The following is a 25,419-nucleotide window of genomic DNA, read 5'->3' on the forward strand; positions in this document are numbered from 1 at the left end:
GTGTTTTTCAGCTCCATCAATTCACTTATATTCCTCTCTGTGTTGTCCATTCTTGTTAGCATTTCGTCAAATCTTTTTTCAAGGTTCTTGGTTTCTTTGCATTGGGTTAGAACATGTTCTTTTAGCTCACTATAGTTTCTTATTACCCACCTTCTGAAGTCTGATTCTGTAATTTCATCACACTCCCTCTTCATCCAGCCTTGATCCCTTGCTGGTGAGGAGTTGTGATCCCTTTTAGGAGGAGAGGAGTTCTGGTTTTGGGTGTTTTCATCCTTTTTGCGCTGGTTCTTCCCATTTTTGTGGGTTTATCCACCTGTTGTCTTTGTATTTATTGACTTTCAGATTGGGTCCCTGAGTGAACTTCCAGTTTGTGGATGCTGAAGTTACTTCTTTTTCTTTGCTTTCCCTCTAACGGTCTGGCCCCTCTGCTGTAGGACTGCTGAGGTCCACTCCAGGCCCTGCTTGCTGGGGGATCACCTGCAGCAGCTGCAGAACAGTAAGGGTTGCTACCAGTTTCCTCTTCTGCTATCTTTGTCCCAGAAAGATGCCCGCCAAATGTCAGTCTGTTCTCTCCTTTATGAGGTGACTCTTTGGATATATGGGGGTCAGGGAGCTGCTTGAGGAGACAGTCTGTCCTTTATTGGAACTCAAGTCCTGAGCTGTGAGCTCCGTTGTTCATTCAGAGTTGCTGTGCAGGTACGTTTAGGTCTGCTGCAACAGAACTCATAAACTCCCCCCCTTTTTTTTCCCCCACGTGCTCTGTCCCAGGGAGTTAGGGCTTTATTTATGAGTTTCTGTTGTGCTGCTGCCTTTTTTTTTCTTTCAGGGCTGCTCTGCCCAGCGAGGAGGCAGCCTAGTCACTGTCTGCCTGCAGAGGCTTTGCTGAGCTGCTGTGGGCTCTGCCCAGCTGCCTTGTGATCTTCCCTGCAGTCCTGTTTATATGAGTGTAGTTAGAACTGCCTCGGCAGTGGTGGCCTGCCTCTGTTATGGCGGACTTTCTGTAGTGGCAGGTTGCCTCAGCAATGGCGGGTTGCCTCAGCAACAACGGACTGCCTCAGCGATGGCAGACTGCCTCCGTAGTGGTGGAGTGTCTCAGTAATGGCGGACACCCCTCCCCCACAGAGCCAGACCGTCCTGGGTTCAATTGTCCTTGCTGTGAAACTCTCAACCCAGTTTTCAATTGCTGTTTTTTTTGGGGGGGGGGGTGGGTGGGACCGAGCCTGATCACCTGGCTCCCTGACTCAGAGTCTTTTGTTGTTGTTGTTGTTGAACGGTCGACTATCTCCCTGTTGAAAAGGCACCAGGATCTCCCGTGCCGCGACTCACTGAGCCGGCTGAAACAGCTGCGCTGAGATTCCTGGTGGTTTTTTTGCCTAGGAATCTCCTGGCCTGGCTTGCTATTTCAGATGAATGGGCAACTCTGCCATCTCAGGGCTCCAATCGCCAGCTAAGAGGGCACCCGGACCAGTGTCTTTTGTATGGAGAACCGCTGCGCCAGGGTGCAGGCAAAGCAGCTGCGCGGGCCAAAACAGCCGCACTGGCAACCCGTGGGGCTCCTCCGCCTGGGAATCTCCTGGTCTGTGGGCAATAAAAATCCGTCTGGAAATGCAGCATCCACTCACCCTCTGCACTTTCACTGGGAGCTGCAATTCTGAGCTGTTCCTAGTCGGCCATCTTCCCCTGATCTCCTTATTTTCATTTATACTTTAAACAGAGACTATTTCCTCCTAGTCAGTGATATAAATGGATATTTTTAAAAACTAGACTTTGTTTTTATTTTATTTTTTGAGACAGAGTCTTGCTCTGTCGCCCAGGCTTGAGTTCAGTGTCATGATCTCGGCTCACTGCAATCTCCGTCTCCCGGGTTCAAGCGATTCTCCTACCTCAGTCTCCTGAGTAGCTGGGATTACAGACACCCAACACAATGCCTGGCTAATTTTTGTATTTTTAGTAGAGAGAGGGTTTTGCTGTGTTGGCCAAGCTAGTCTTGAACTCCTGACTTTGGGTGATCTGCCTGCCCTGGCCTCCCTAAGTGTTGACATTACAAGCAGGAGCCACTATCCCCAGCCTAGACTTTATTTTTATATGGCAGTTTTAGGTTCACAGCAAAACTGAGAAGGTACAGAGACTTCCCTATGCTGTGCCCCCACACAGGCACAGCCACCCCCTCATCAGTATCCCATCCAGAGTGGTGTATAGAACTGGAATTTGAACCCAGCGCCCACAGTCCTTCATTCCTGTGACACTACCTCACATGAACCTCTGCACCTCAGAACTGCTCAGGCAGCCGAGCCACGGTTGGTGCCACAGGCCTAGAGCATGGGCGACTGCAGGTGCCTGGAAACAGCTAACTACACACAAATGGCAGATTGAGAGTCCTCATAGGAAAAAGGTGTCTTTCCTTGGAAGCAGAGCCTGAGACAAGGATTCTTGTGCAAGCACTTTACTGAGAAAGTACTTTCTGGAGAAACCTGAGCAGGAACCCGGAAAACTGGATAGGCTATGGGGTGAGGCCAATCAGAGAGGTGGTTCCAGGAGAGGCCTGGCCTCAGCCTGATCCCAGGAGGAACTTGAGGGTGTTGTTCCATCCAGACGATCCTGCACAGAGGCGGCGGGGAGGGGGTGGGGTGGCAATTGTACCCTCCATGGTATCAGTCTCTCCTGGCCATGGGTGACAGGTGGCCTCTTGATGGGAGGGGTGGGGTGGGGGCCTGGCAGCTCTCAGTAGACCAGGGCAATGCTCAGGAGAAGGAGGCTGATTGGAGCACTTGGCTGCCAACACCTGGCCTCACTCTGGAAGACGGGTCTTGGGCCTGGAGGGGATCTGAGTGGTCATCCACGCCGTCTGCTGTAACCTCTGTGTATCTGCTGTGGGCTCACCCCAACCACAGGCATGAATCGAGCACCTTGTTTGTGGGAAAACAGGGGAAACAGAGATGGCAAAGACATGGTCTCCATCTTCCAGAGGCTCCAGTCTGGTTGGGGGAGATCAGAGAAGTTCCATTTGCCACCCTAGGCCAAGCTTGGTAATGGCAGAGCCATGAAGCCAAGCTGTGGGAGCCTGGAGGAGGGAGAGAACCCTTGCAGCCAGGGAAGAGGAGTCAGCCCGGGGAGACTTCCGGAAAGTAGCCCTTTGACCCCAAGGAGGTGGGGATCAGTGGTGATTAAAGTAATAGCCATTCAGTAGCCCCTGGTAATTCACCCTGAATTACCAGTGCTTGTAGGCCGGACAAAGTACTCACGGCTCTGGTGCCTGCAGCCACAGAGCTTGTCTAGTGCTTCACCCAAGAGGGATTTCCATAGCTCCTTCTTGGTTCTGAGTGTTGCTTTCGGCACCAGGGATGCAACTGAGTTTAAGACAGGTATGGTCTCCACCTGCAGGGACTTCAGAGCCTGCCTGGGGAGAGGGTCACACGGCCAACTGTGTGGGGTCCCCAACACCTATGAGAGGCTTTACCTTACGACAGTGGAAGGCCTTGAGGTTTTAAGAGAGACAGCCACATGGACAGAAAGATCAATATTGCCCTTGAGAGTGGCTGTTCCAGTTGCAGATCTGAGATTACATTGGAGGGGTGAGAAAGGACCGGTGGGGGGCCAGCAGGTGGGGGACAGCCACAGACCCCTCCCCCCACCCTGATGCTTTGGTCCAAACACCATCCCTGAGGGCTCCCTGGCTTGGGCTTCTCCCAAGATTCCCATCCACCCTCAGAGGACACAGCTGCTGCCTCAACTGGGAGGCTCTGGAAAGCTTCAGAAGGTCAGCAGGCACTGGTAGGGAGTTCAGGGGAGGCTGGGACTACCTCCCCCAGGAGTGTTTGAAAAGCCAGGCTGGTTCAGGTTAGATACTGGGGTGGGGACGCTGGAGCTCCATGCTGAGGAACAGGGTAGAGGGTGTGGGCTTCTCCTAGCACCCAGGGGTCTGCCCCTGGCAGTGGGGCCGCCAGTAGAAACGCAGTTTCTTCTGGTAGGTGTCCAGATTGCGCTTCAGGCAGAAGGCCACGTCCTTGTCACAGGCACACAGCTGCTGCTCACACCAGCTTCCCTTGTCAGCTGTGGGTGGAGGATGGAGAGCTCTGTGTCTCCTTTCCCAAGACAGAGCCAGGTATGGGTCTAGCAGCCTCTGAAGGCAGTGCAGTTCCTGCTCAATCGAACCCCGGATGGGAACCTAGGGGTACTCGTCCCAGCGACCTTGAGTCTAGCTGCCTGACCTTGGCCACATACCGTAACCTCCCTGTGTGCCACTGCATCTTCACTTATTTATTCATCCATTCATTAAACAATTATTGAGCACCTACCGTGTCATGGCAGGAGAGGACTGAACGATAGAGGCATGGGAGAGAGGCAGGTATTAGAGCACCACAGGGAGGAATAAACAACTATGCAAAGTGGAAGCAAGGAACCATGCAGGGCTAGGAGAGAAGAAAACAGAGTGGAAGGGCCGATCGAGGTGAAATCTGAAGGGTCTGCTCTTCCTGGAGAAAGCCAGGGTTGGGGAGTGGGGCATGGCAACAGTGTATGCAATGCAAAGACTGAGCAGGAGGGATCACAGTTTCATTATCTATAAAGTGGGGATAATGGTAAGAGCTGCCTAGGGGCTGTTATGAGAGTTTAAAGTAAGGAAGACAAGGCACTCAGCCTATGGTAAGTGCTCAATGAATGTTGGATATTATTGTTACTGTTACTATGAGGTCCTCAATTAGCAGCAGCTGCCTTGATGAGCCCTCTTGATGAGCCTTGGAGACCTGCTACATTTCTACACTTGTGATGCTGGAAAGGATGCAGGGGCCAGGTGCCCTGGGTTCTAGCCCAGGCTCTGTCAATTGGAGGTAAACACTTCCCCACTCTAGTTTCGGTTTCCTGGTCTGTACAATGGAGATAATCAGGGTTTTGCTGATCCTCGACAGGCTGCCGTGAGCATCAATGATGATGAAAATCACAGCCAATCGGGAGCCCTGTGTAATTTACTGTGGCAGGCATCCTGTGAGGCCCATTCTGTCTGTTTCATATCAGTTCTTACAATAACTGAATGGGGTAGATTACAGATGAGGGTACTGGGGTTTGGAGAGGTCAAGCAACGTGGTCACCAAGCTGGTCAGTCGTGGGCCTGAATTCCGGATGTTAAAGGGGTCAATCCTCCCATGGGAATTCCGGATGTTAAAGGGGTCAATCCTCCCATGGACCTTCTCTGTACCCCCATACCCATTCTTGCCTCTTCCCAGTCCAGCTGCAGCCAGTGAGCCCGTGCAAAAAAGAGAGGTCTAGTGGCTGTGCTGTGAAGGCAGTGGGGCCAGAACGCCCTTTCTGGGTCTCCAGCTCCAACCCTGAGGTCTGGGTACTCACAGCAGTGGATTTCCCCCTGGGAAAAGTTGTATCTGTAATGGTCCGTGTGGAAGCGGCACCCGTGGGTCTTCAGGTGGGCGTAGCAGCAGTCATGGGTCCGGCAGCACCTGGAGCAGACAGGGTGCACAGCTGCACGGGTCCCCGGCCTACTGGGGTCTCTGGCTGCCCTCACCCGGGAGAAGAACCCATGTCCCCACCTGGGAAGAGTCAAGGCCTGCAGGGCTCCAGTCTTCCTTAGGATCATGGTAACTAACATTTTCTGAGCGATTCCTATGTGCCAGACACCTGCTTTATCTATGTATTCTGTCTTAATCTTTTAGACCACCATGGGATGGAGGTGCTCATATTATCCCCTTTTCAGAGATGAAGAAACTGAGACTCCAGGAGGTCAAGCCACTTGCCCAAGGTCACACAGCCTATAAGTGGCAGATCGGGGCAGTGCCTCCAGGCCTGGCTGCCTCTCACAGCTCCTCTAGCTGACTCCCAGCGTTGTTACGAAGATCAAATGAAATAATGACAAAAGGAGGGTGGGGGCTTTAAAAAAACAATGTCCATTGCAGTGGGGAGTGAATGTGGTCCTTGTAACTAGAGTAGGGGATGGGAGTGCAAGGGAGTGTCTGGCCTTCAGGGACCCTGGGGAACCTTCTGTAAGGGAAGCTCCAGGAGGGCTGGGATGGTGTCGGCACTCAGTGGTTTCTAGCACATAGTAGATGCTTGACAAAATGGATTCAACTCAACTAAATGAATAGGTTGGTGGAGAGGAAAGAAGAGTCCTGGAGTCGGGGGCAGAATAGGATTGCCATCCCTGGGAAAGGAGTTACCAGTCGGAGGCATCTTTGGGCTGGCCTCTGCCACCTAGTCCGCAGTGACAGCCGTAGGGCCAGTAGGAAAGGAAGGGTGTTTTCCCAGTCACCTGCTTGATCATCTTGTTCAGGTTCAGGATCCCGCCCTGGATTGGAATCACACCTGCCAAGCAGCCCAGCAACCAGGAGAGGAGAGAAGATACATTTCAGGGCAGCGCCAGTGGGCACAGGATGGCACCTCTGCTCTGCCTAGACCAAATGGGTGATCTCAAATGATGATGAAAATAAAATGACATCTATTACTGCTATTAAAAAAAAAATGACAGGCTAGGCACAGTGGCTCACACCTGTAATCCCAGCACTTTGAGAGTCAAAGTCTCACTCTGTTTCCCAGGCTGGAGTGCAGTGTCATGATCTTGGCTTTGGGAAGCCAAGGTGGCAGATTGCTTGAACCCAGGAGTTCGAGACTAGCTTGGGAAACATGGCGACACCCTGTCTCTACAAACGAAACAAAATTTAACTGCGTGTGGTGGTGCACTCCTGTCATCCCAGCTACTTGGGAGGCTGAGGTGGGAGGATTACCTTAGCCCAGGAAGATGGAGGCTGCAGTGAGCCAAGATCGCACCACTGCACTCCAGCCTGGGCAACAGAGTGAGACTTTGTCTCAAGGAAAAAATGCCAATTATTGAGTGCTTACTATAGGTCTTCTTGTGTATTGATTTCTTGACTCCATTTGGCTAGATAATTGCTGTTATATTAAATAAAGAAACTTTTTATTTTAGAGTAATTCTAGATGTAAAGAAAAGTTGCAAAGATAGAAAGTTCCTGTATACCCCTCAGCCAGTTTCCTCCAGTGTTATCCTCTGACTTGTGATTCATTTGTTAAAACCAACATTGGTACAATGAATATTATTTTTAACCCCCATCTTACAGATGAGCTGTTTGAGGCTCAGTAACTTGCTCAGAGTCTTGGTGGCTGGTAAATGGAGCCAGAATTCATCACTTAAGATGGTCTGGTTTCATTCTCTGTCTCTGGGCATTGATGTCCCACTCCACAATGGGAAGAATAATCCCAACTTACCCTTCTTAACCCCAGCCCCTAGAAAAATCTGAGTCTCTAATAAAGACAGTGTGTGGGTCTCCTGGGAGACAGAGTGATTTAGAAATTGATGCTTTTCACGGATAATTCTATTTCATTCATAGTAATTGCTGGTTAGAATTGATGGTAAGGGGAATTGATTTTACTGGAAGAGAGAAATGCATTATGTTGAGTTAGGAGAAATAAAATATATTAAGTCCATGAATTCAGGTGGGAGGTTGGGAGAAACAGGTAAGACAAAAGGGAACAGAAGTGCACATGTGTGCAACCCCAGGAGATGATTCGAGAATGCAGGCAGCACACATCCAGATGGGGCCCAGAGTCTCAGAGAGACGGGGCTGGGCAGCCCCGCTTCAAGGGAGCCTAGTTATGGAACCCGCACCCAACCTCAGGCAAATGAAGTCAATAGTACAACTTCCCTTCCCACCCCAACGGGCTCCAATGTGAGGTACCCTAACTTCTGTCTTCCTAGGGTCCCGCATTGGGGCCCGTTGGGGTGGGAAGGGAGGATAGGAGGAACTCATGCAGTGGACAAACAGTGAGACCACAGGTGGGTGACCTTGGGTTGCAACTAAAAGTGACTGGGCCTTCATGTCCCCAGTGTGTTCCCTCGAAGCGTGGGAGTCCATGTTGCCATGTCTGTTTGACATGGTGACCCCAGCTGTCAAGACATGTAAAAGAGAAGCCTTCCTAACCTTTGGCTGCACTGGTGAAGGATCCTGGGGCCTCTGGAATCATACACAATCCATCAGAGATTCCTGGATTCCATAAGGAACCCAACTGCAAATGGAGAGTCCACCTGGCAGACCAACCAGAGCCCCGTGTTCAGAATCTTGCCTTTCTTAGGGTACCTCTGTCCTCTTTTTCTAAATCTAGCTCTTTCAATCTGGGGTCAGAAATACAGAAACTGAAGTCACACCTGAATGATGCAGCTCTCCCTTGCCATGCAAGAAGTACATTCAGCTTTGATTCAGAATGCTTTTGGGTGGTCTTATTGGTCATATATATATGTTTTTGAGATGGAGGCTCACCCTGTCATTCAGGCTGGAGTGCAATGGCGCGATCTCGGCTCACTGCAACCTCCACCTCCCAGGTTCAAGTGATTCTCCTGCCTCAGCCTCCCGAGTATCTGGGATTATAAGTATGCACCACCACGCCTGACTATTTTTTGTATCTTTAGTAGAGACAGGGTTTCACCATGTTGGCCAGGCTGGTCTCGAACTACTGACCTCTTGATCCACCCGCCTTGGCCTCCCAAAGTGCTGGGATTACAGGCCTGAGCCACCGTGCTCAGCTTATTTGTCATAATTTTAAGATGAGGAGGACCCAGCCTGAGAACTGGAGCTGGAGCTGTGGCTGGGGAGGTGATGGTGAACTGACTCAGCTTGTCAGCAATTCTTGCCTGGGTAGCTTTTCCCACCCTTGGCTGCCACTGATGGGGATGAAGCTCCTTCTCCCAAGGGATGGGCACAGTGAGTGGGAGGAGGTGCCACTGCCATCTTTCATGCATGTGCCATGTGTAAAGCTATTATTTACGCTTACTCAACACTTAGTATCTATTTTCTCATTAGAGTCCTTCCTTCTAATAGCCCTATGAAGGGGGTTGTGCCCATTTTACAGATGAGGATATTGAAAGGTTGGGTAATTTGGCTAAAGTCATACTGCCAAGAGATGGCAGGGCCTGCATTTGACTGAAGGTTCATCTATGTATTTGATCTCTGCAGTCTCTTCCCTCTTTACATCTGAGAGATACATTTTTGCAGCTTGATTGCAAATTTCCTAACGGTTTTTGCTGTAATCCTGGAGACATGTTCCTCTAGAGAATTTCAGAGTCCCAAGATACCACAAAACTACATGTAAACATGCAAGTCCTTTCTCAATCACAATTTTGAGATAGATTGAGGAAAAAAAGGCCAATTTCCTAGCAAGTGCATTTTACATTTGGTCTGCTTAAGATCAAACGGAAACTGCTCCACCCCTCGTCGAAGGTCAAGGGAACCCTCTTCCCAGGTTATAGGAAGATCATGAACATGAAACAACTCTAAAAATATGGAGTGCTATGCATTAATAATGGTTGTTCTTTTTTTCTTTTTTTTTTTTTTTGAGATGGAGTCTTGCTCTGTTGCCAGGCTGGAGTACAGTGGTCTGATCTTGGCTCACTGCAATCTCCGCCTCCTGGGCTCAAGCGATTCTCCTGCCTCAGCCTCCCGAGTAGCTGGGACTAGGTGTGAGCCACCATGCCCAGCTAATTTTTGGATTTTTAGTACAGGTGTGGTTTCACCATGTTGGCCAGGATGGTCTCCATCTCTTGACCTCATGATCTGCCCGCCTCGGCCTCCCAAAATGCTGGGATTGCAGGTGTGAGCCATTGCGCCCGGCTGGCAATGTTGTTACTATTCAGTGGGAGAGGCAGGGGTGAAGTGATCTGTGTCCAAAGCATCATCATCACGGACCAGCAGGCCCCCGTTCTGGACTTCTAGTGTCTTACTGTCACAGCTTGGCCACCCATGGCTGAAGCTACCATGCTAGGAGACTGGCGGCCACTGAAGGCTTTTTGCAGAAGGGCAGAAGGATTAGGGAGTGGGGACCAGGGTCCTAGGGATCAGAGCAACAGCCCCCAATCTAGCAAAGACAGGTGCACTGGCCTCCCTCCTTCCCTTCCCAGTCTGGGTTCGGTCCCTGACTCACCAGCCATCACCACCAGCCCACACAGCAGGGCAAGTTCCATGATCACAGCTCAGGGCAGTGGAGGCAGCTGCTGGAAGTCCCTTTCCATGCAGGCAGCCCCCCCTTATATCAGACGCACCACACCCAGCCTTGTCCAGCCCTCCTCCCACCCCACTCTCATGGAGGCAACACATGCTTCTTTCGCTTCCACTTTTCTGGCACTGGGGAGGTTTTTTTTGTTTTGTTTTGTTTTTTTAACATATGGGCTTTGTTTCCCGCTTATTTATTTATATTCATATATATGTATATTTTGAGATAGGTTCTCACTCTGTCACTCAGGCTGGAGTGCAGTGGTATGGTCATAGCTCATGGCAGCCTTGACCTCCTGGACTCAGGGAATCTTCCTTCCTGAGCTTTCCAAGTAGCTGAGACCACAGGCATGTGCCACTATGCCTGGCTCATTTTTCTCTTTTTTTAAACAACACTGTGTTGCCCAGGCTGCTCTCCAACTCCTGGCCTCAGACAATCCTTCCGCATCAACCTCCCAAAGTGCTAGGATTACAGGTGTGAGCACCAGGCCTTGGCTTCCCCACCACGCCCTTTCTGATAAAAGGAATATACACTCGGTGTAGAAGATTTGGAAAACCTAAACAGTAAACTTAAAGTCACCTGTAAATTGATTAAGCACATTGGCATTTTGATGTACGTCCTTCTGTGGCCCCGTTGCTGCCTGCCTCTCTTTCTGTCTCTCCCTCACCATACTTTTCCCCTAACCAAAGTAGGAAAATGTTATCTATGCAGTGCTTCATAGCCTAGTTTTTCATCTGCTGACATAACTTGCAAATATTTCTATGTCATTAAATATTCTTCTATAGTAACACTGTGAAAGGCAGGTTCCTATTTCATTATACTGTTATATACGTTATTATAGTGCTACATCATTTATCTAATGAAGCTCCATTGATGGATATATGGGGTTGCTTCTGATTTTTTTTTATTAATCTAGACTGTACAGTGAAAGAGGGCCAAATTTCAGTTCATGTCCAGAATTGTTTCCATAGTATCTACTCCTAACGTGGACTTGCTGAGTCAAAGCACACACACAATTTGAAGGCAATTGATGTGTGTTGACAACTTCCCCTGCAGAGGTTTGCCCCAGTTTACATGTGAGAATCCTAACGAGGCTAACGGGGTGGAGCCAGTCCAATTTGGGTGGAGAAGCTGACGGGAGGACACACATGGCCACAGCATGGAGATGGTAACCACCAGGGCCAACCCAAGAACCTTGTCCCCCCACAGCAGAAATTGCTTCTTTGATACCTGTTAGGAGGCTAAAGAGAGAATGCCCAGGCTGACCTCTGCTGCCAGCAAACCAGCTCATCCAAAAGAATATGCCAGCAACAGTCACTGCTAGGAGCTTCTCTCTCTCCCTTCTCTTTTCTCTTCCCTCCCTTTTAAATCTGATTATTGCCTTTGTTCCTCGATTCAGTCAACCAACTGACCACCTCACATGGGTGCCAACAATCTACGTGCAAAATAACTCAACAGCAAGCAAAAGAGATGCCTCTGGCACGTTTTTTGATGCACCCCTGTCCACACAGGCTCAATATTCATTCCCTTGTGCACTTACCAGTGTGACGTCTTACCCTGTAGACAATCCTAGACCGGGGCTTTTGGTGGGTCACATGGCTACCTCTCAGAACCCACGCCACCCTCCATCTGGTACGGAGGGATGGGAGTAAAAGTAGCTACAAGCCCTTTGTTGATTCCAGAAGGCTTTTCCCTAATGGGAGAGAAGGGCTTTGATGCTACAAAGCGTCCTCATAAGCCCCATCTTCAGTGTTATCTCGGACACCTCCAGAAACCCCAGGGCACACCCAGCAGGCAAAGTGTGGGATCAGACAGATCTGGTTCAAATCCTCGTTCTTTGTCTTACCAACGGCGGGACCCTGGAATAATTACTTTACCTCCAGGAGCCTTAGTTTCTTCATCTGCAAAATAGGGTCAACAGACCCTCCCTTTCCTGATGGCTGTGAGATTTAGAGACAACATCATAAAGTACGTAGCATCAAGCCTCACTGATTCAGACAATGCCATTACAGTAGCCACAGCACGCCTGGAGGGTAAGAGGACTGGGGAGATGGGATTCAAACCCAGATTGCCTGGGTTAACAGCCTGGCCTCCCTGACATTCTGGCTGCTTACCTTGGAGCAAGCTGATTATTAGCTCCTCGTCTTCCTCTTGCTCCTGTGTAAGACAGTGGTGATGACAGTACCTACTTCGTAGGGTTATTGTGAGGATGAAAAGATGATATGTGAACAGGGCTTGGTTCATAGCTAGAGACCAATAAGTGTCAGTTGCAGTGACTCTCATCCTCCTCCTCCTCATCATCACTGCTTATAATAAGAAAACTAAATAACCTTTTCTTTTGCATGCTCTGATCTGCTGTCAATCCTATCCATTTTTTTTTTTTTTCATCTCATTGCATTTGGTCCTCTCTGTAAATTTGATCTAGGTCTTTTAAGTATCTTCCATGCTTCTACTGAACATGTTCAATCTTTACCTTTTTATTTATTTATTTAGAGATGGAGTCTCACTCTGTCAGCAGGCTGGAGTGCAGTGGTGTGATCTCGGCTCACTGCAACCTCCACCTCCGAGGTTCAAGCACTTCTCCTGCTTCAGCCTCCCGAGTAGCTAGGACTATAGGCATGTGCCATCATGCCTGGCTAATTTTTGTATTTTAGTCGAGATGGGTTTTACTATGTTGGCCAGGCTGGTCTCGAACCCCTGACCTCAGGTAAAACCCACCTCAGCCTCCCAAAGTGCTGGGATTACAGGCATGAGCCACTGCGCCTGGCTTCTTTTATCTTCTTAAACATATAGAAGCTACAGTAGTTCCTCCTTATCAGTTTCCTGGAAGTTTCGCTTGCCACGGTTTCAGTAACCTGTACTATACAGGACACTGAGATATTTTGAGAAAGACAAAGAGAGACCCACATTCCCATAACTTTTATTATTGTTGTGGAAGTTCAGGAGACAGGAGAGACCAATGGATGAAACAGGAGAACTTTATTTAGGTGCACCAGCTTAGTGGATTCGCATCCGAAAACTGATCGCCAAAGAGAGGGCTTGACCTTTTACATATACATGACGTACGGAGTGGGGAGAAAACAAGTTTGCAGGGGCAGAACAAAGAGAGTTTATCGAGCAATGACAGGCACATAATTCAGGCTTACCTATGGCTTTCACTGTGTGGCACAGATGCTTGTTATCTGCAGACCTCAAGGATTTTAGCATGGGCTTTATCTGTTGGCTTCTGCCACAGCGTATACCAACCTGCTTAGGCATTTCTCATGACCTTCGCTGTGTTACAGAAACTTACAGCTATCGGCTCTGGAAAACAAGAATACAAGAATTTGTAAACTTATAAAACTTATAAAGCTTGCAAAGCAGGATACAATTCCACAGGAGGAGGAAGGACTCAGGGAAGTTTGCTTATAGAAGAAAGATTTGATTTCTGCCCTTCTTTCCCACATTATTATAGTATATTGTCATACTTGTTCTATTTTATTATTTGTCATTGTTGTTAATCTCTTACCATGCCTAATTTATAAATTGAACTTTACCGAAGATTTGAACAAGCATAGTCTATCTGGGGTTCGGTCCCATCTGTGCTTTTAGGCAGCCACTGGGGGTCTTGGAATGTGTCCCCTGAAGATAAAAGGGGACAGCTGCAGTTGTAATTTTCAATGTCCTCCATCTACTAATTCTATTGCTTGTGTTATTACTGGGTATTTTTCTTTTGTTTGATGGTTTTTTTAGTATAAATTTCCAGAAGTGAAATTTCTGGGACAGAAGATATAAAGGTTTTTGGAGGCTGGGTGTGGTAGCTCACACCTGTAATCCTAGCACTTTAGGAGGCTGAGGTGGGTGGATCTCTTGAGCCTAGGAGTTCAAGACCAGTCTGGGCAACATGGTGAGACCCCATTTCCACTAAAAATTTTAAAGTTAGCTGGGAGGCCAGACGTGGTAGCTCATGCCTGTAATCCCAGAACTTTGAGAGGGTGAGGCAAGCAGATTGTTTGAGACCAGGAATTCGAGACCAGGCTGGCCAACATGGTGAAACCCTGTTTCTACAAAAAATACAAAAATTAGCCAGGCATGATGTTGTGCGCTTGTAATCCAGCTACTCGAGAGGCTGAGGTGGGTGGGTCACTTGAGCCCAGGAGATCAAGGCTGCAGTGAGCCAAGATTGAGTCATTACCCTCCAGCCTAGGTGACAGAGTGAGAGCCTGTCTTGCAAAAAAAAAAAAAAAAAAAAAAAAAAAAGAAGTAAAATTCACTGCACATGGTGATGTGGGTTTGTAGTCTCAGCTACTCAGGAAGCTGTGGTGGAAGGATTGCTTGATCCCAGGAGTTTGAGGCTGCAGTGAGCCATGATCAAGCCACTGCACTTCATTCAGCCTGGGCGACAGAGTGATATCCTATCTCAAGAGAAAAAAGCATTATATAATTTACATTTGAAGAATTAGCAATGAGGATGAAGATATAAAGATTTTCGTGCCTTTTCCTATCTCTGAAAGTCTGTGTGAATTTGAAATCCCTTTGCTTCTGCCCATCAGCAGGTCTTAGTGTCTACTGGGCCTGGCTGTTTCTTGGGACGTATCAGCAAGTCTGTGTGTTTTTACTTCCCTGGCAACAGTCGGAAAAACATTGATGATACTGTTAGGCCACAACCTGACAAGCTCTCCAGGTGGAGGGTGGAAGGGAGCAGGAAGGCTATCAGATGCTGAGAGGGGAAAATCTGTGAAAAAGAGCTACTACTGACTGAGTTTGTACTGTGTGTCAGACCCTGAGTTCTTATCTCATTTGGTTTTCACAGCCACATCATGAAGAAGACACTGTGATTCCCATATTACAGGTGAGGAAGCTGGAGCTCAGAGAGGTTAGAAACTTAACCAGGGTCACACAGCAGCTACAGGCAGAGTTTGGGTTAGACCACAGCTCTGCTGGAGCCCGCCTTACTGTGTGGGGGTTACTGCCCTAAGAATTCCACACATAATAAATATAAGCAGGTACTGTCATAATCTCCATTCTACGGATGAGTCACTGTGTCTTGGAGCTCTGCCATACGAATTCTCTTACCCGCCCAGCATAGACAGACGTGGAAGTCAGAAGAGTTGGCGGAACCTGGAAATTGGCTGCCCCCACCCTCACTGCAGACCAGAAGAGAGTGGACCCTCTTTTTCACCTCCTGAGAATACCCCCATGAGGTGACAACACATCCTCTCAGCCCATGGTATGAGACCTCCCCTGAAAAGCCCTATTGACCAGAATAGTCCCATTGCCTGGATTCCATCCACCATGAAAGCCTGCCAGAGAGTATCTGAAATGAAGCTCCAAATTCCCACAGGTCCGCAGGATGGGAGGGAAGCCAAAGGAGAGGGCCTTCCCCAGGGCGAGGAAGAGGGAGGTGGGAGAGCCCAGCTTGTGTGGGAGAGTGACCCACTTTTCTCCATCTGAACCAAAGGAAACGGTTAAACAACTGGAAACTGGAACCCTCCAAACGCCTGTCAATAGCAGAATGGACAGACCTGTGACAGTGTAGTCACCCGACGAGAACACCATGTCAACAAACCACAATGACACACAAGGACATGGATGAATCCCACAAGCATAGAATGTAAAATGAGGCCAGACACCAAAGAGCACAGAGTAGGAGCAGGACTCCATTGCCATGATGTTCCACAACAGTCAAGCTCATGTGTGATTTCACAAGTCAGGACAGCCGTTCCCCATGGCTCTGTGTGCTGATTGGAGGGGGTTACTACAGGTCTTCCTGCAGGGGGTGCTGCTGATGGTCTGCTTGGTGTTGGTTACATGGATGTGTTCACACTGCAAGAATTCATCCAGCTGTTCACTAAGGTTTGTGCATTTCCTGGATATATGTTACATTTCCATGCATCTGAATGATGATGATGATGATGATGGCTTAAATTTGATTTGTGGTATCTGTAATCCTAGCACTTTGGGAGGCTGAGGCAGGAGGATCCCTGGAGCCCAGGAGTTTGAGGCTGCAGTGAGATGTGATTGTACTACAGCACTCCAGCCTGGGTGACAGCTGAGACTCCGTCTCTTAAAAAAAAAAAAAAAAAATAGGTTCAAACTTCAGCAGGAAGTCCTTTGGATATCCTTCCAGATTATTAGGTATCCTTCCAAATTTGAATAACAGAGGTCGTGTAGTAGAAGGAAAGCCCCAGCTTTGATATCAGAATGTTCTGTCTTTGGCTTCTAGCTTAATAACTGTGTTACCTTGGTCTGGTTGCTTCATCTCTCTGAGTGGCAGTTTCCCATCTGGAAAATGGCGCCAATGATGCATCTCCTTTAGGCTTGTTGTCATGATACAGGTAGCATGATTGGCACATGGTAAGTGGTCAGTCATAGGAGGAAAAGGTCTAGGGTTCTAACTCAAGCAAGGGGCTGGGCAGACTGCCCTCTTTCTGCACCCCAAGCCCAGAGAGTCTTGTTTCGAAATGACACAGAGCTTGTCACATGCAATGGGGAGATTCTTGGGCCAGTGGTCACAAGAAGGCACTTTCAAAATCACTTGAAATCCCCATGCTCAGCAGCTTCCAGATGGCCACTGCTGGAAGGTTCTTTCCTGTGTTTAGATCCAGCCCAGCCCTCTGTTGTTTCATAGAGGCCACATCTGGTGGGAGGTTGCAGAGCCTGGGCATTCAGAAGGAGGCCTGGGGGTCAGACAGACCTTACGTGGATCCTGACTCCCCCTCTGTTTTCTCATCTGTTACAATGGAGGAAAGTGATAACACCCAGCTAGTGGGATTGTTATGAGGATTCCTAGACGTGTGGCATGCATGGCGCTTGACGATGTGCTTCGTGCAGAATAAACACTAGGTAATGATAGTTGGTGGTGCTGTTACTAGTATTAGCTCATGGGAGGAAAAGAGCACACTTCCAGGAAGTCCTACAGGAGCTCAGCATATGATTCCATTCCAAGGACATTCCTGAGCACCTACGCTGTACTCAGCACACTGAGTCTGCAGGGTGCAGAGACAAAGGAACAAGACAAGATCCTGCTCACCAGGAACTTCCGGTGTCCTCAGAGAGACCAGACACGTTTCCAGCTGGTTGGGACCTGGGCGGTGCAGACAGTTGGCTGCCTGTCTGGTGGGTGCAGGTGAGAGGCTCACACTGATTTGCATAGAGGTGGGTTGCCCTGCCTGAGGAGTTGGAATGGGGGCTGACACCAAGATGGTGGGTTTGACCTGAGCCCTGCAGAGAGAACCCTGTAGAAACTCCTGACATCCCTCTGGTCACCGAGAGAAACTCTGCAAGGCACAGGTGATAGAGGGCATCACTGTGGCATGAGATGGGACTGGGGGCACACACCTCTTCCATGCAGAGCGTGGTATGTATGGCTCTGAGGCTGGGAGGCAAGGCAACTTTCCTGGCACCCTGAGAGTCTGCAGCTTTGGGGGAATCTAAGGGCAGCACCCTGGGGTAGGCCCAATCTCTGTGGGTGCCAAGACTTCCATGAGTGGCTATGAGTGGATGTCAACTGCGGGGCAGGGGTGCAGAGCAGAGGGATATGAGTGGCTGGGGCTCCCGAGATGCTTCTGGAGATGCTCAGATGGGAAGGCTTTATTTTGGGAGGGGCGGGAACTGACTTATGAGGGTGGGACAGAGGCATTTCCTCCTGCTAATATGATCCCATAGGCACTCACAGCCTCCGGAGACCTGGCAGAAGGGTTGGCCTGAAGGGTTCACCATCCACTCCACAGGAGGTAATAGCATGTGGGCACGCACAAAGTCTTCCATCTTGCTTGCTCCTCAAAGCACATCTTATATTTGAGGCACGACTTTTTCCACGTGCAGATGAAGTTGGTGGGGCTCCGAAGGGTCTACTTCCTGTCTCTATGAATTTCACTAAGTACTTCACATAAGTGAAATCACAGAGCATTTCTCCTTTTCTACCTGACTTCTTTCATTTAGCACAATATTCCCAAAGTTCATCTGTGTTGTAGCATATGTCAGAATTTCCTTTCTTTTCAGGCTGAATCATGTAATCTATTTTTAAAAATAGCTTTATCGAGATATTCACATACCATACCATTCACTCAAGTGTATAATTTAATTTTTTTTGTAGATTCACAGTTTGCAACCATCACCACAATCTAATTTTAGAATATTTTTTTCTTTTTCGTTTTCTTTTTTTTGTGTGACAGGATCTCACTCTGTCACCCAGGCTGCAGTGCAGTGGTACAATCTCGGGTCACTGCAGCCTCAACCTCTCGGGCTCCAGCAATCCTCCCATCTCAGCTTCTCAAGTAGCTGGGACTACAGGCATGCACCCCCATACCCAGCTAATTTTTGTATTTTTTGTTGAGATGGGGTTTTGCCATATTGTCCAGGCCAGTCTCGAACTCCTGGGCTCAAGCAACCCACCCATCTTCACCTCCCGAAATGTTGGGATTACAGGTGTGAGTCACAACGCCAGGCCTAGGACATTTCCGACATCCCAAAAAGAAGGGTCTCCAGCCAAGGACTGATCAGAACCCATTATTCTCACCTGAAGTCTAATTTATCCCTCCAGAGGCCCACAGTCAGGAGCCATATGGTGATGCTATGGGCAGCACCACAGCCCATGTGTCCCACACCCCAAATTGCTATGTTCAGGTCCTAACCCCCAATACTTCAGAATGAGACTGTATTTGAAGATAAGGCCTTTGAAAAGGTGATTGAGTTAAAATGAAGTTACTAGCACGGGCCCTAATCCAAAATGACTGGTGTCCTTATGAGAAGAAATCAGGACACAGACAGGAACACAGAAAAGATCATGTGAAGACACAGGGAGAAGCTGGCCATCAACAAGCTTGGAGAGGGGCCTCAGAAGGAACCCGCCCCGCCGACACCCACCTCTTGGAAGTCCGGCCTCCAGAACTGTGAGAAAATCAATTTCTGTTGCATAAGCTACCCAGTTTGTGGGACTTTTTTATGGTGGCACCGGAAATCTAATACAGGTGTTAAGAGAGGCCAGAGGAAATAATGAATACACAGTAGGCTTCTTGGAGGAGGTAAGCAGTTGGTAGGTCATTGCTTTCTTTCTTCTGCCTGTTCCCTTTTCACTGGCCCCAGGTATACACCTAGGATCCCTGCGGGACAGAGGGACTGGCCCGGTCCTCGGGGAGCCGCCTGTAGTTGGGTCTCCCCTGGTTCATGGGGCTGAGACACATGGCTTCCCAGCTTGCTGTCTCAGTTTCTACCTCCATAAAATGGGAATAATGACATTTGATGCTTCCCTCTCCAGAGTTAACAGCTTAATGATTAGGAAATATTTGGTGAAATGGTCATTATCTAAATATTTTTGTTATAAAGGTAGAAATTATTTCTTATAAAAATTATTATTATTATTATTATTATTATGTAGATTCACAGTTTGGCAACCATCACCACAATCTAATTTTGGAATTTTTTCTTCCTTTTTTTTTTTTTTTGAGACACAGTCTCACTCTTTATTGAGGTACAATTTACGTAAAATAAAATATATCCACTTGAAGTTTCGTGAATTTTTACAAACATATGACATTTGTCAAGCATTTGTATGATAGTGACAGAAGTGGACCAGTGACAACTACTGGTCCATTTCAGTCACTGTAGGTGAGTTTTGCCCTCTCCAGAATCTCAGAAAGATGGAATCACACAATTTGAAGGATTTTGTATCTGGCTTCTTAGACTCAGCCTAATGCTCTTGAGGTGCATCTGTGTTGCTGCATGCATCAGCAGTACAGGAATTTTATTGTTGAGTGGTATTTTGTTGGAGGGATGTAACAGTTTGTTTATCCTTTCGTCAGGTGATGGACTCTGGTTGTTTGTAGTTCTGGGCTACTATGAATATGAGGCTGTTATAAACACTTGTGAATAAGTCTTTTTATGAACGTATGCTTTTTTTTCCTTTTGGATAAATACCAACAAGCAAAATGACTGGGTGTTATGTGATAAGCGCATGTTTAACTTAACAAGAAATTGCCCAACTGTTTTCCAAAGTGGTTGTACCATTTTGCATTCCCACCTCAGCGTAGGTAAGTTTCAGTTGCTTTATGCCCTCACTAAAATTTGATATGGTCGGTATTTTTAAATCATAGGTGTTCTAAGAGGTGATCGGTAGAATCTTATGTTTTTAATTTTTATTTATCTGGTGACTAATGAGGCTGAGTAGCTGTTCTATGTGCTAATTTGCCAATATGTATACCTTCTTTGGTAACATGTTAGTTCAAATATTTTGTTCATTTTTTATTTAGTTGTTTATTTTCTTATTAACGAATGTGGAGAGTCCTTTCTATATCTGGGATACAAAATCTTTATTGGATATGTGCTTTGAAAATTTTTTTTTCCACTCTGTGATTTTCTTTCCATTATTATAATTATTATTATTATTATTTTGGAAACAGAGTCTCACTCTGTCACCTAGGCTGGAGTCCGCTGGTGTGATCTCGGCTCACTGCAACCTCCACCTCCTGGGTTCAAGTAATTTTCTAGTGCCTCATCCTCCCAAGCAGCTGGAACTATAGGTGCACGCCACCGTGCCTGAGTAATTTTTTTTTTTTTGAGACAGAGTCTCAATCTGTCACCCAGGCTGGAGTGCAGTGGTGCGATCTCGGCTCACTGCAACCTCCGCCTCCCGGGTTCAAGTGATTCTCCTGCCTCAGACTCCCGAAATTTTTTGTATTTTCAGTAGGGACAGGTTTTCAACCTTGTTGACCAGGCTGGTCTCAAACTCCTGGGCCAAGTGATCCACCCGTTTTGGTCTCCCAAACAGGCATGAGCCACTGCGCCCAGCCTCCATTATCTTAACAGGATGTTTGAAAGAGCGGAAGTTAAATTTTCATGAAGTCCTTTTTATTGATTTTTTTTTTCTCTTACGTATTGTGCTTTTGGCGTTGTATTAAGAAATCTGCCTAATCCAAGGTCACAACAATTTTCTCCCTCATTTTCTTCTAGAAATTTTATAAGCTTAGGTTTTATATCTAGGTCAATGATCCATTTTTTAAATATTTATTTTTTAAATGGTGGTAAATACACACAACATAAAATTTACCATCTTACCCATTTCTTAGTGTACAGTTTAGTGGTGTTAAGTACATTCACATTGTCATGCGACCATCACCACCGTCTATCCACAGCACCCTTTTAATCTGGCAAAACTGAAACTCAGTACCCTTTAAACACTGACCCCCCATTCTCCCCTTCTCTCAGCCCCTGGCCATCATTCTATGTCACGTTTCCGTGAATTTGACTAAGTACCTCATATAAATAAAATCATAGAGTATTTGTCCTTTTCCAACCAGTTTATTTCACTTAGCACAATGTCCTCAAAATTCTTCTGTATGTCAGAATTTCCTTCCTTTTTAAGGTTGCATAATATATTCCACTTTTTAAAACAGCTTCATTGGCTGGGCGTGGTGGCTCACACCTGTAATCCCAGCACTTTGGGAGGCTGAGGCAGGAGGATTGCTTGAGCCAGAAGTTAGAGACCAGCCTAGGCAACATATATTCCTATACCATACCATTCATTCATTTCAAGTGTATAATTCAATGAGTTTTTTGTGTGTATGTATCCATAGTTTTGCCACCATCACCACAATCTAATTTTAGAATACTTGAGATACCACAAAAAGAAATTCTACCCAATTCCTGTCACTACATACTCCCTTTCCTCAGCCCCTGGAAACCATCAGCTACTTCCTCTTTCTGCAGTTTTGCCTACTCTGGACATTTCATAGAAGAAAAATCATGTGATATGTGGCCTTTTGTGACTGGTATCTTTCCTTTAGCAGTGTTTTCAAAGTTTGGCCATGTTATAATGTGTCACTACTCTATTCCTATTAATGAGTGAAGAATATTTTCTTGTATAAACATACCCTATTCATCAACCAATGGACATTTAGTTTTTTCTACCTTTTGGTTATAATGAATAATGCTGCTATGGACATTCGTACAGTTTTTGTGCATAGATGCAAAAATATTAAAAGTACAAAGTGCTAAAATGGAGACATTTCTCTTTTTTATATTGTATTAGTCTGTTTTCATGCTGGTGATAAAAGCATTCCCAAGATTGGGTAATTTTTACCGGAAAAAGGTTTATTGGACTTACAGTTCCACCTGGCTGGGGAGGCCTCACAATATGGTGGAAGGCAAAGAGGACCTCCTACGTGGATGGCAGGGGGCAAAGAAAGAGCCGATGCAGGCAGACTCCCGTTTATTTAAAGCCATCAGATGTCATGAGACTTATTCACTATCACGAGAACAACACGGGAAAGATCTGCCTCCTTGATTCAGTCATCTCCCACTGGGTGTCTCCCACAATGCATGGGAATTATGAGAGCTACAAGATGAGATTTGGGTGGGGACACAGAGCCAAACCATATCAGTTATATACCTAGGAGTGGAATTGCTGGGTCTTAGGGTAACTCCGTGTTTAGTACTTTAAAGAACTGCCAAGCTGTTTTCCACAGTGGTTTCACCATTTTACATTCCCATCAGCAGTGCATGAGGGTTCCAGTTTCTCCACCTCCTCACTAACCCTTGGTATCATCTGTCCTTCTGATCGCAGCCATCCTAGTGGGTGTGAAGTGCTATCACATTATGATTTTTGTTTGGATTTCCCTAATGACTAATGATACTGAGCCTCATTTCACATGCTTGTTGGTCATAAGTTTATCTTCTTTGGAGAAATGTCTTTAAATCTTTTGCCTGTTTTAAAGATTGTATTGTCATCTTTTTACTGCTGAGTTATAAGAGCTCTTTAGATATTCTGGATGCAAGTTCCTTATCAGACATGGTTTGCAAATATTTTCTCTCATTCTGTCTTTTTATTTTCTTGATGATACACTTTGCAGCACATATATATTTTTAATTTTGATAAAGTTCAAATTATCGTTTTTGTGTCGCTTGTGCTTTTGATGTACTATCTGAGAAACTATTGCTAACAGCATCACAAAGACTTACTCCTATGTAAAGTTAGTTTTTTGGGTGTGTGTGTGTGTATGTGTGTGTGTGTGTGTGTGTGTGTGTGTGTATGTGCGTTTTGTTGTTGTTGTTGTTTGACAGAGTCTTGCTCTGTCTCTCAGGCTGGAGTGCACTGGTAAAATTTCAGCTCACTGCAACCTCTGCCTCCCAGGTTCAAGTGATCCTCCTGCCTCAGCCTCCCAAGTAGCTGGGATTACAGGTGCCTGCCACCAGGCCCCGCTAATTTTTTGTATTTTTAGTAGAGATGGAGTTTCGCCATGTTGACCAGGCTGATCTCACACTCCTGACCTCTAGTGATTGGCCGGCCTGGGCCTCCCAAAGAGCTGGAATTACAGGTGGGAGCCACTATACCCAGCCTAAAAGTTTATTGTTTTTCTTTGAAACAGAATCTCTCTCTTTCACCCAGGCTGGAGTGCAGTGGCACCATCACAGCTCACAGCAGCTTTGACCTCCTGGGTTCAAACAATCCTCTCACCTCTGCCTCCTGAATAGCTGGGACTATAGGCATGCGCCGCCACGCCCAGCTCATTCTTTCATTCTTTTTTTTTTTTTTTTTGGCAGAGATGAGATCTCACTATGTTGCTCAAGCTGGTAAAAGATTGATAGTTTACATTTAAGTCTCTGATCCATTTTGACTTAACTTTTGTGTACGGTGTAAGGAAGGGGTTCAACTTCATTCTTTTGCATATGGGTATCCAGTTATCTAAATAATGTTTGTTGAAAAGACCATTTTTTCCCTATTAAATTGTCTTAGCACCCTTGAACTATGATGAGCTGAGTTTTGATTAATTTTTGAATATGGTTAGAGGTATGAACTGAAATCCTTAAATTCTTATTTCTTTTCTGTTTCTCTCCCTTCCTTCCTCCCCGATCCCTGTTCTGTTTCCCTCTCTCCTTCTCATCCTCTCTTTCTTCTTTCTCTCCCTCTGCTTCTTTTTCTTTCTCTCTCTCCCTTTCTCTCTCCTCTCTCTCTCCCTGTCTATCTTTTTCTCCCTCCCTTTCTTTCTCTTTCTGTTGATAGTTGACCTAGCAACATGGCTGAAAATGCTGTTCTTTCTCCATGAACTGCCCTTTGCATCCTTGTCAGAAATAAATTTTCCACACATGTAGGTCTGATTCTCAATCATCTATTCTGTTCCACTGGCCTATTTGTTTATCTTTATATCAATACCATACTCTCTTGATTACAGTAACTTTTTTTTAAGACAGTCTCACTCTGTCATCCAGGTTGGAAGGCAGGACACAAACACAGCTCACTGCAGCCTTGACCTCCCAGGCTCAAGCAATCCTCCTACCTCAGCCCCCCCAGGTAGCTGGGACTACAAGTGTGTGCCACAAAGCCACGCTAATTTTTTGTTTGTTTGTTTGCGGAGACAGGGTCTTGCTATGTTGTCTAGGCTGGTCTCGAACCCCCAGGCTCAAGCAATTCTCCCACCTTGCCCTCCCAAAGTGCTGGGATTATGGGTGTGAGCTGCTGCACCTGGCCCACTTTATAAATCTTAAAATCAGGTAATGTAAGTCCTGCAATATTATTCATCTTTTTATAGTCGATTTGGCTATTCTAGATCCCTTGAATTTCCATATGAATTTCAGGGTGAGCTTGTCAATTTTTATAAGAAAAGTCTGTTAGGATTTTGACTGAGACTGCATTGACTATAAAGCAAATGAGAATCGACATTGTAGCAATACTGGGCCTTCTGATTCATAAGCATGACATATCCCTTGATTTACTTTGGTCTTCCTTGATTTCTCTGAGCATCTGATACTTGTACAGATTTAATGTACAAGTATCCATTTTTTGGTCAATTTTATCCCTAAATATTTCATATTTTTTGATATTATTGTAAGTGTATTTTTAAAAATTTCAATATCCAATTATTCATTGCTAGTATGTGGAAGTACAATTATTATGACTATTTTGTAATTTTATCTTATATCCTGCAACCTTGCAAAATTCAGTTGTTAGTTCCAGTAGCTTTTTTGTATCCTTTGTAGAATATTTTACATGGACTATTATGCTGATGCCAATAGAGATCAACTCTCTTCTACCTTTCCAATCTGAAGGCCTTTCATTTATTTTCTTGCCTGTTGTACTATCTGAAATCACCAGTACAATGTAAAATAGAAGTGGTGAGAACGGACAGTCTTCCTAATCTTCAGGAGAAAGGCATTCAGTCTTGCACCATTAAGCCAGATTTGGCCATATATTTCTTGTAAATGTCATTTATTTATTTTTGAGATGGAGCCTGGCTCTGTTGCCCAGGCTGGAGTGCAGTGGCGTGATCTCGGCTCACTGCAACCTCTGCCTCCTGGGTTCAAGTGATTCTCCTGCCTCAGCCTCCCGAGTAGCTGGGATTACAGGCATGTGTCACCACACCTGGCTAATTTTTGTATTTTTAGTAGAAACGGGGTTTCACCATGTTGGCCGGGCTGGTCTCGAACTCCTGATCACAGGTGATCCAC

The 25,419-nt window shown here is 46.5% G+C and overlaps 1 protein-coding gene across 2 annotated transcripts; it reads right to left on the reverse strand.

The window, feature by feature from the left end:
- Nucleotides 1–1,766: 1,766 nt before the first annotated feature.
- On the reverse strand, nt 1,767–10,078 carry PLA2G2D (phospholipase A2 group IID). Of its 2 annotated transcripts, XM_017506292.2 has the most exons (4): nt 9,931–10,078; nt 6,162–6,306; nt 5,341–5,447; nt 1,767–4,050 (listed from the first exon to the last, which is right to left on the reverse strand). In XM_017506292.2, the coding sequence occupies exons 1-4, from the start codon at nt 9,968–9,970 to the stop codon at nt 3,905–3,907; spliced, it is 438 nt and encodes a 145-aa protein (XP_017361781.1). In that variant the 5' UTR covers nt 9,971–10,078; the 3' UTR covers nt 1,767–3,904. The 2 variants fall into 2 exon arrangements, with proteins under 2 accessions (XP_017361781.1, XP_037586868.1); XM_037730940.1 differs by lacking the exon at nt 5,341–5,447.
- Nucleotides 10,079–25,419: the final 15,341 nt, after the last annotated feature.

Source organism: Cebus imitator, unplaced genomic scaffold (assembly GCF_001604975.1).
Source record: "Cebus imitator isolate Cc_AM_T3 unplaced genomic scaffold, Cebus_imitator-1.0 Scaffold15, whole genome shotgun sequence".
Taxonomy (NCBI): domain Eukaryota; kingdom Metazoa; phylum Chordata; class Mammalia; order Primates; family Cebidae; genus Cebus; species Cebus imitator.

Coding starts and splice junctions, on each gene's coding strand:
- PLA2G2D (XM_017506292.2), bottom strand. CDS start 9,970: ATGGAACTTGCCCTGCTGTGTGGGCTGGTGGTGATGGCTG. Junction 6,307..9,930: donor TGGGCTGGTGGTGATGGCTG/GTGAGTCAGGGA, acceptor GCTGCTTGGCAG/GTGTGATTCCAATCCAGGGC. Junction 5,448..6,161: donor CCCAAAGATGCCTCCGACTG/GTAACTCCTTTC, acceptor TGTCTGCTCCAG/GTGCTGCCGGACCCATGACT.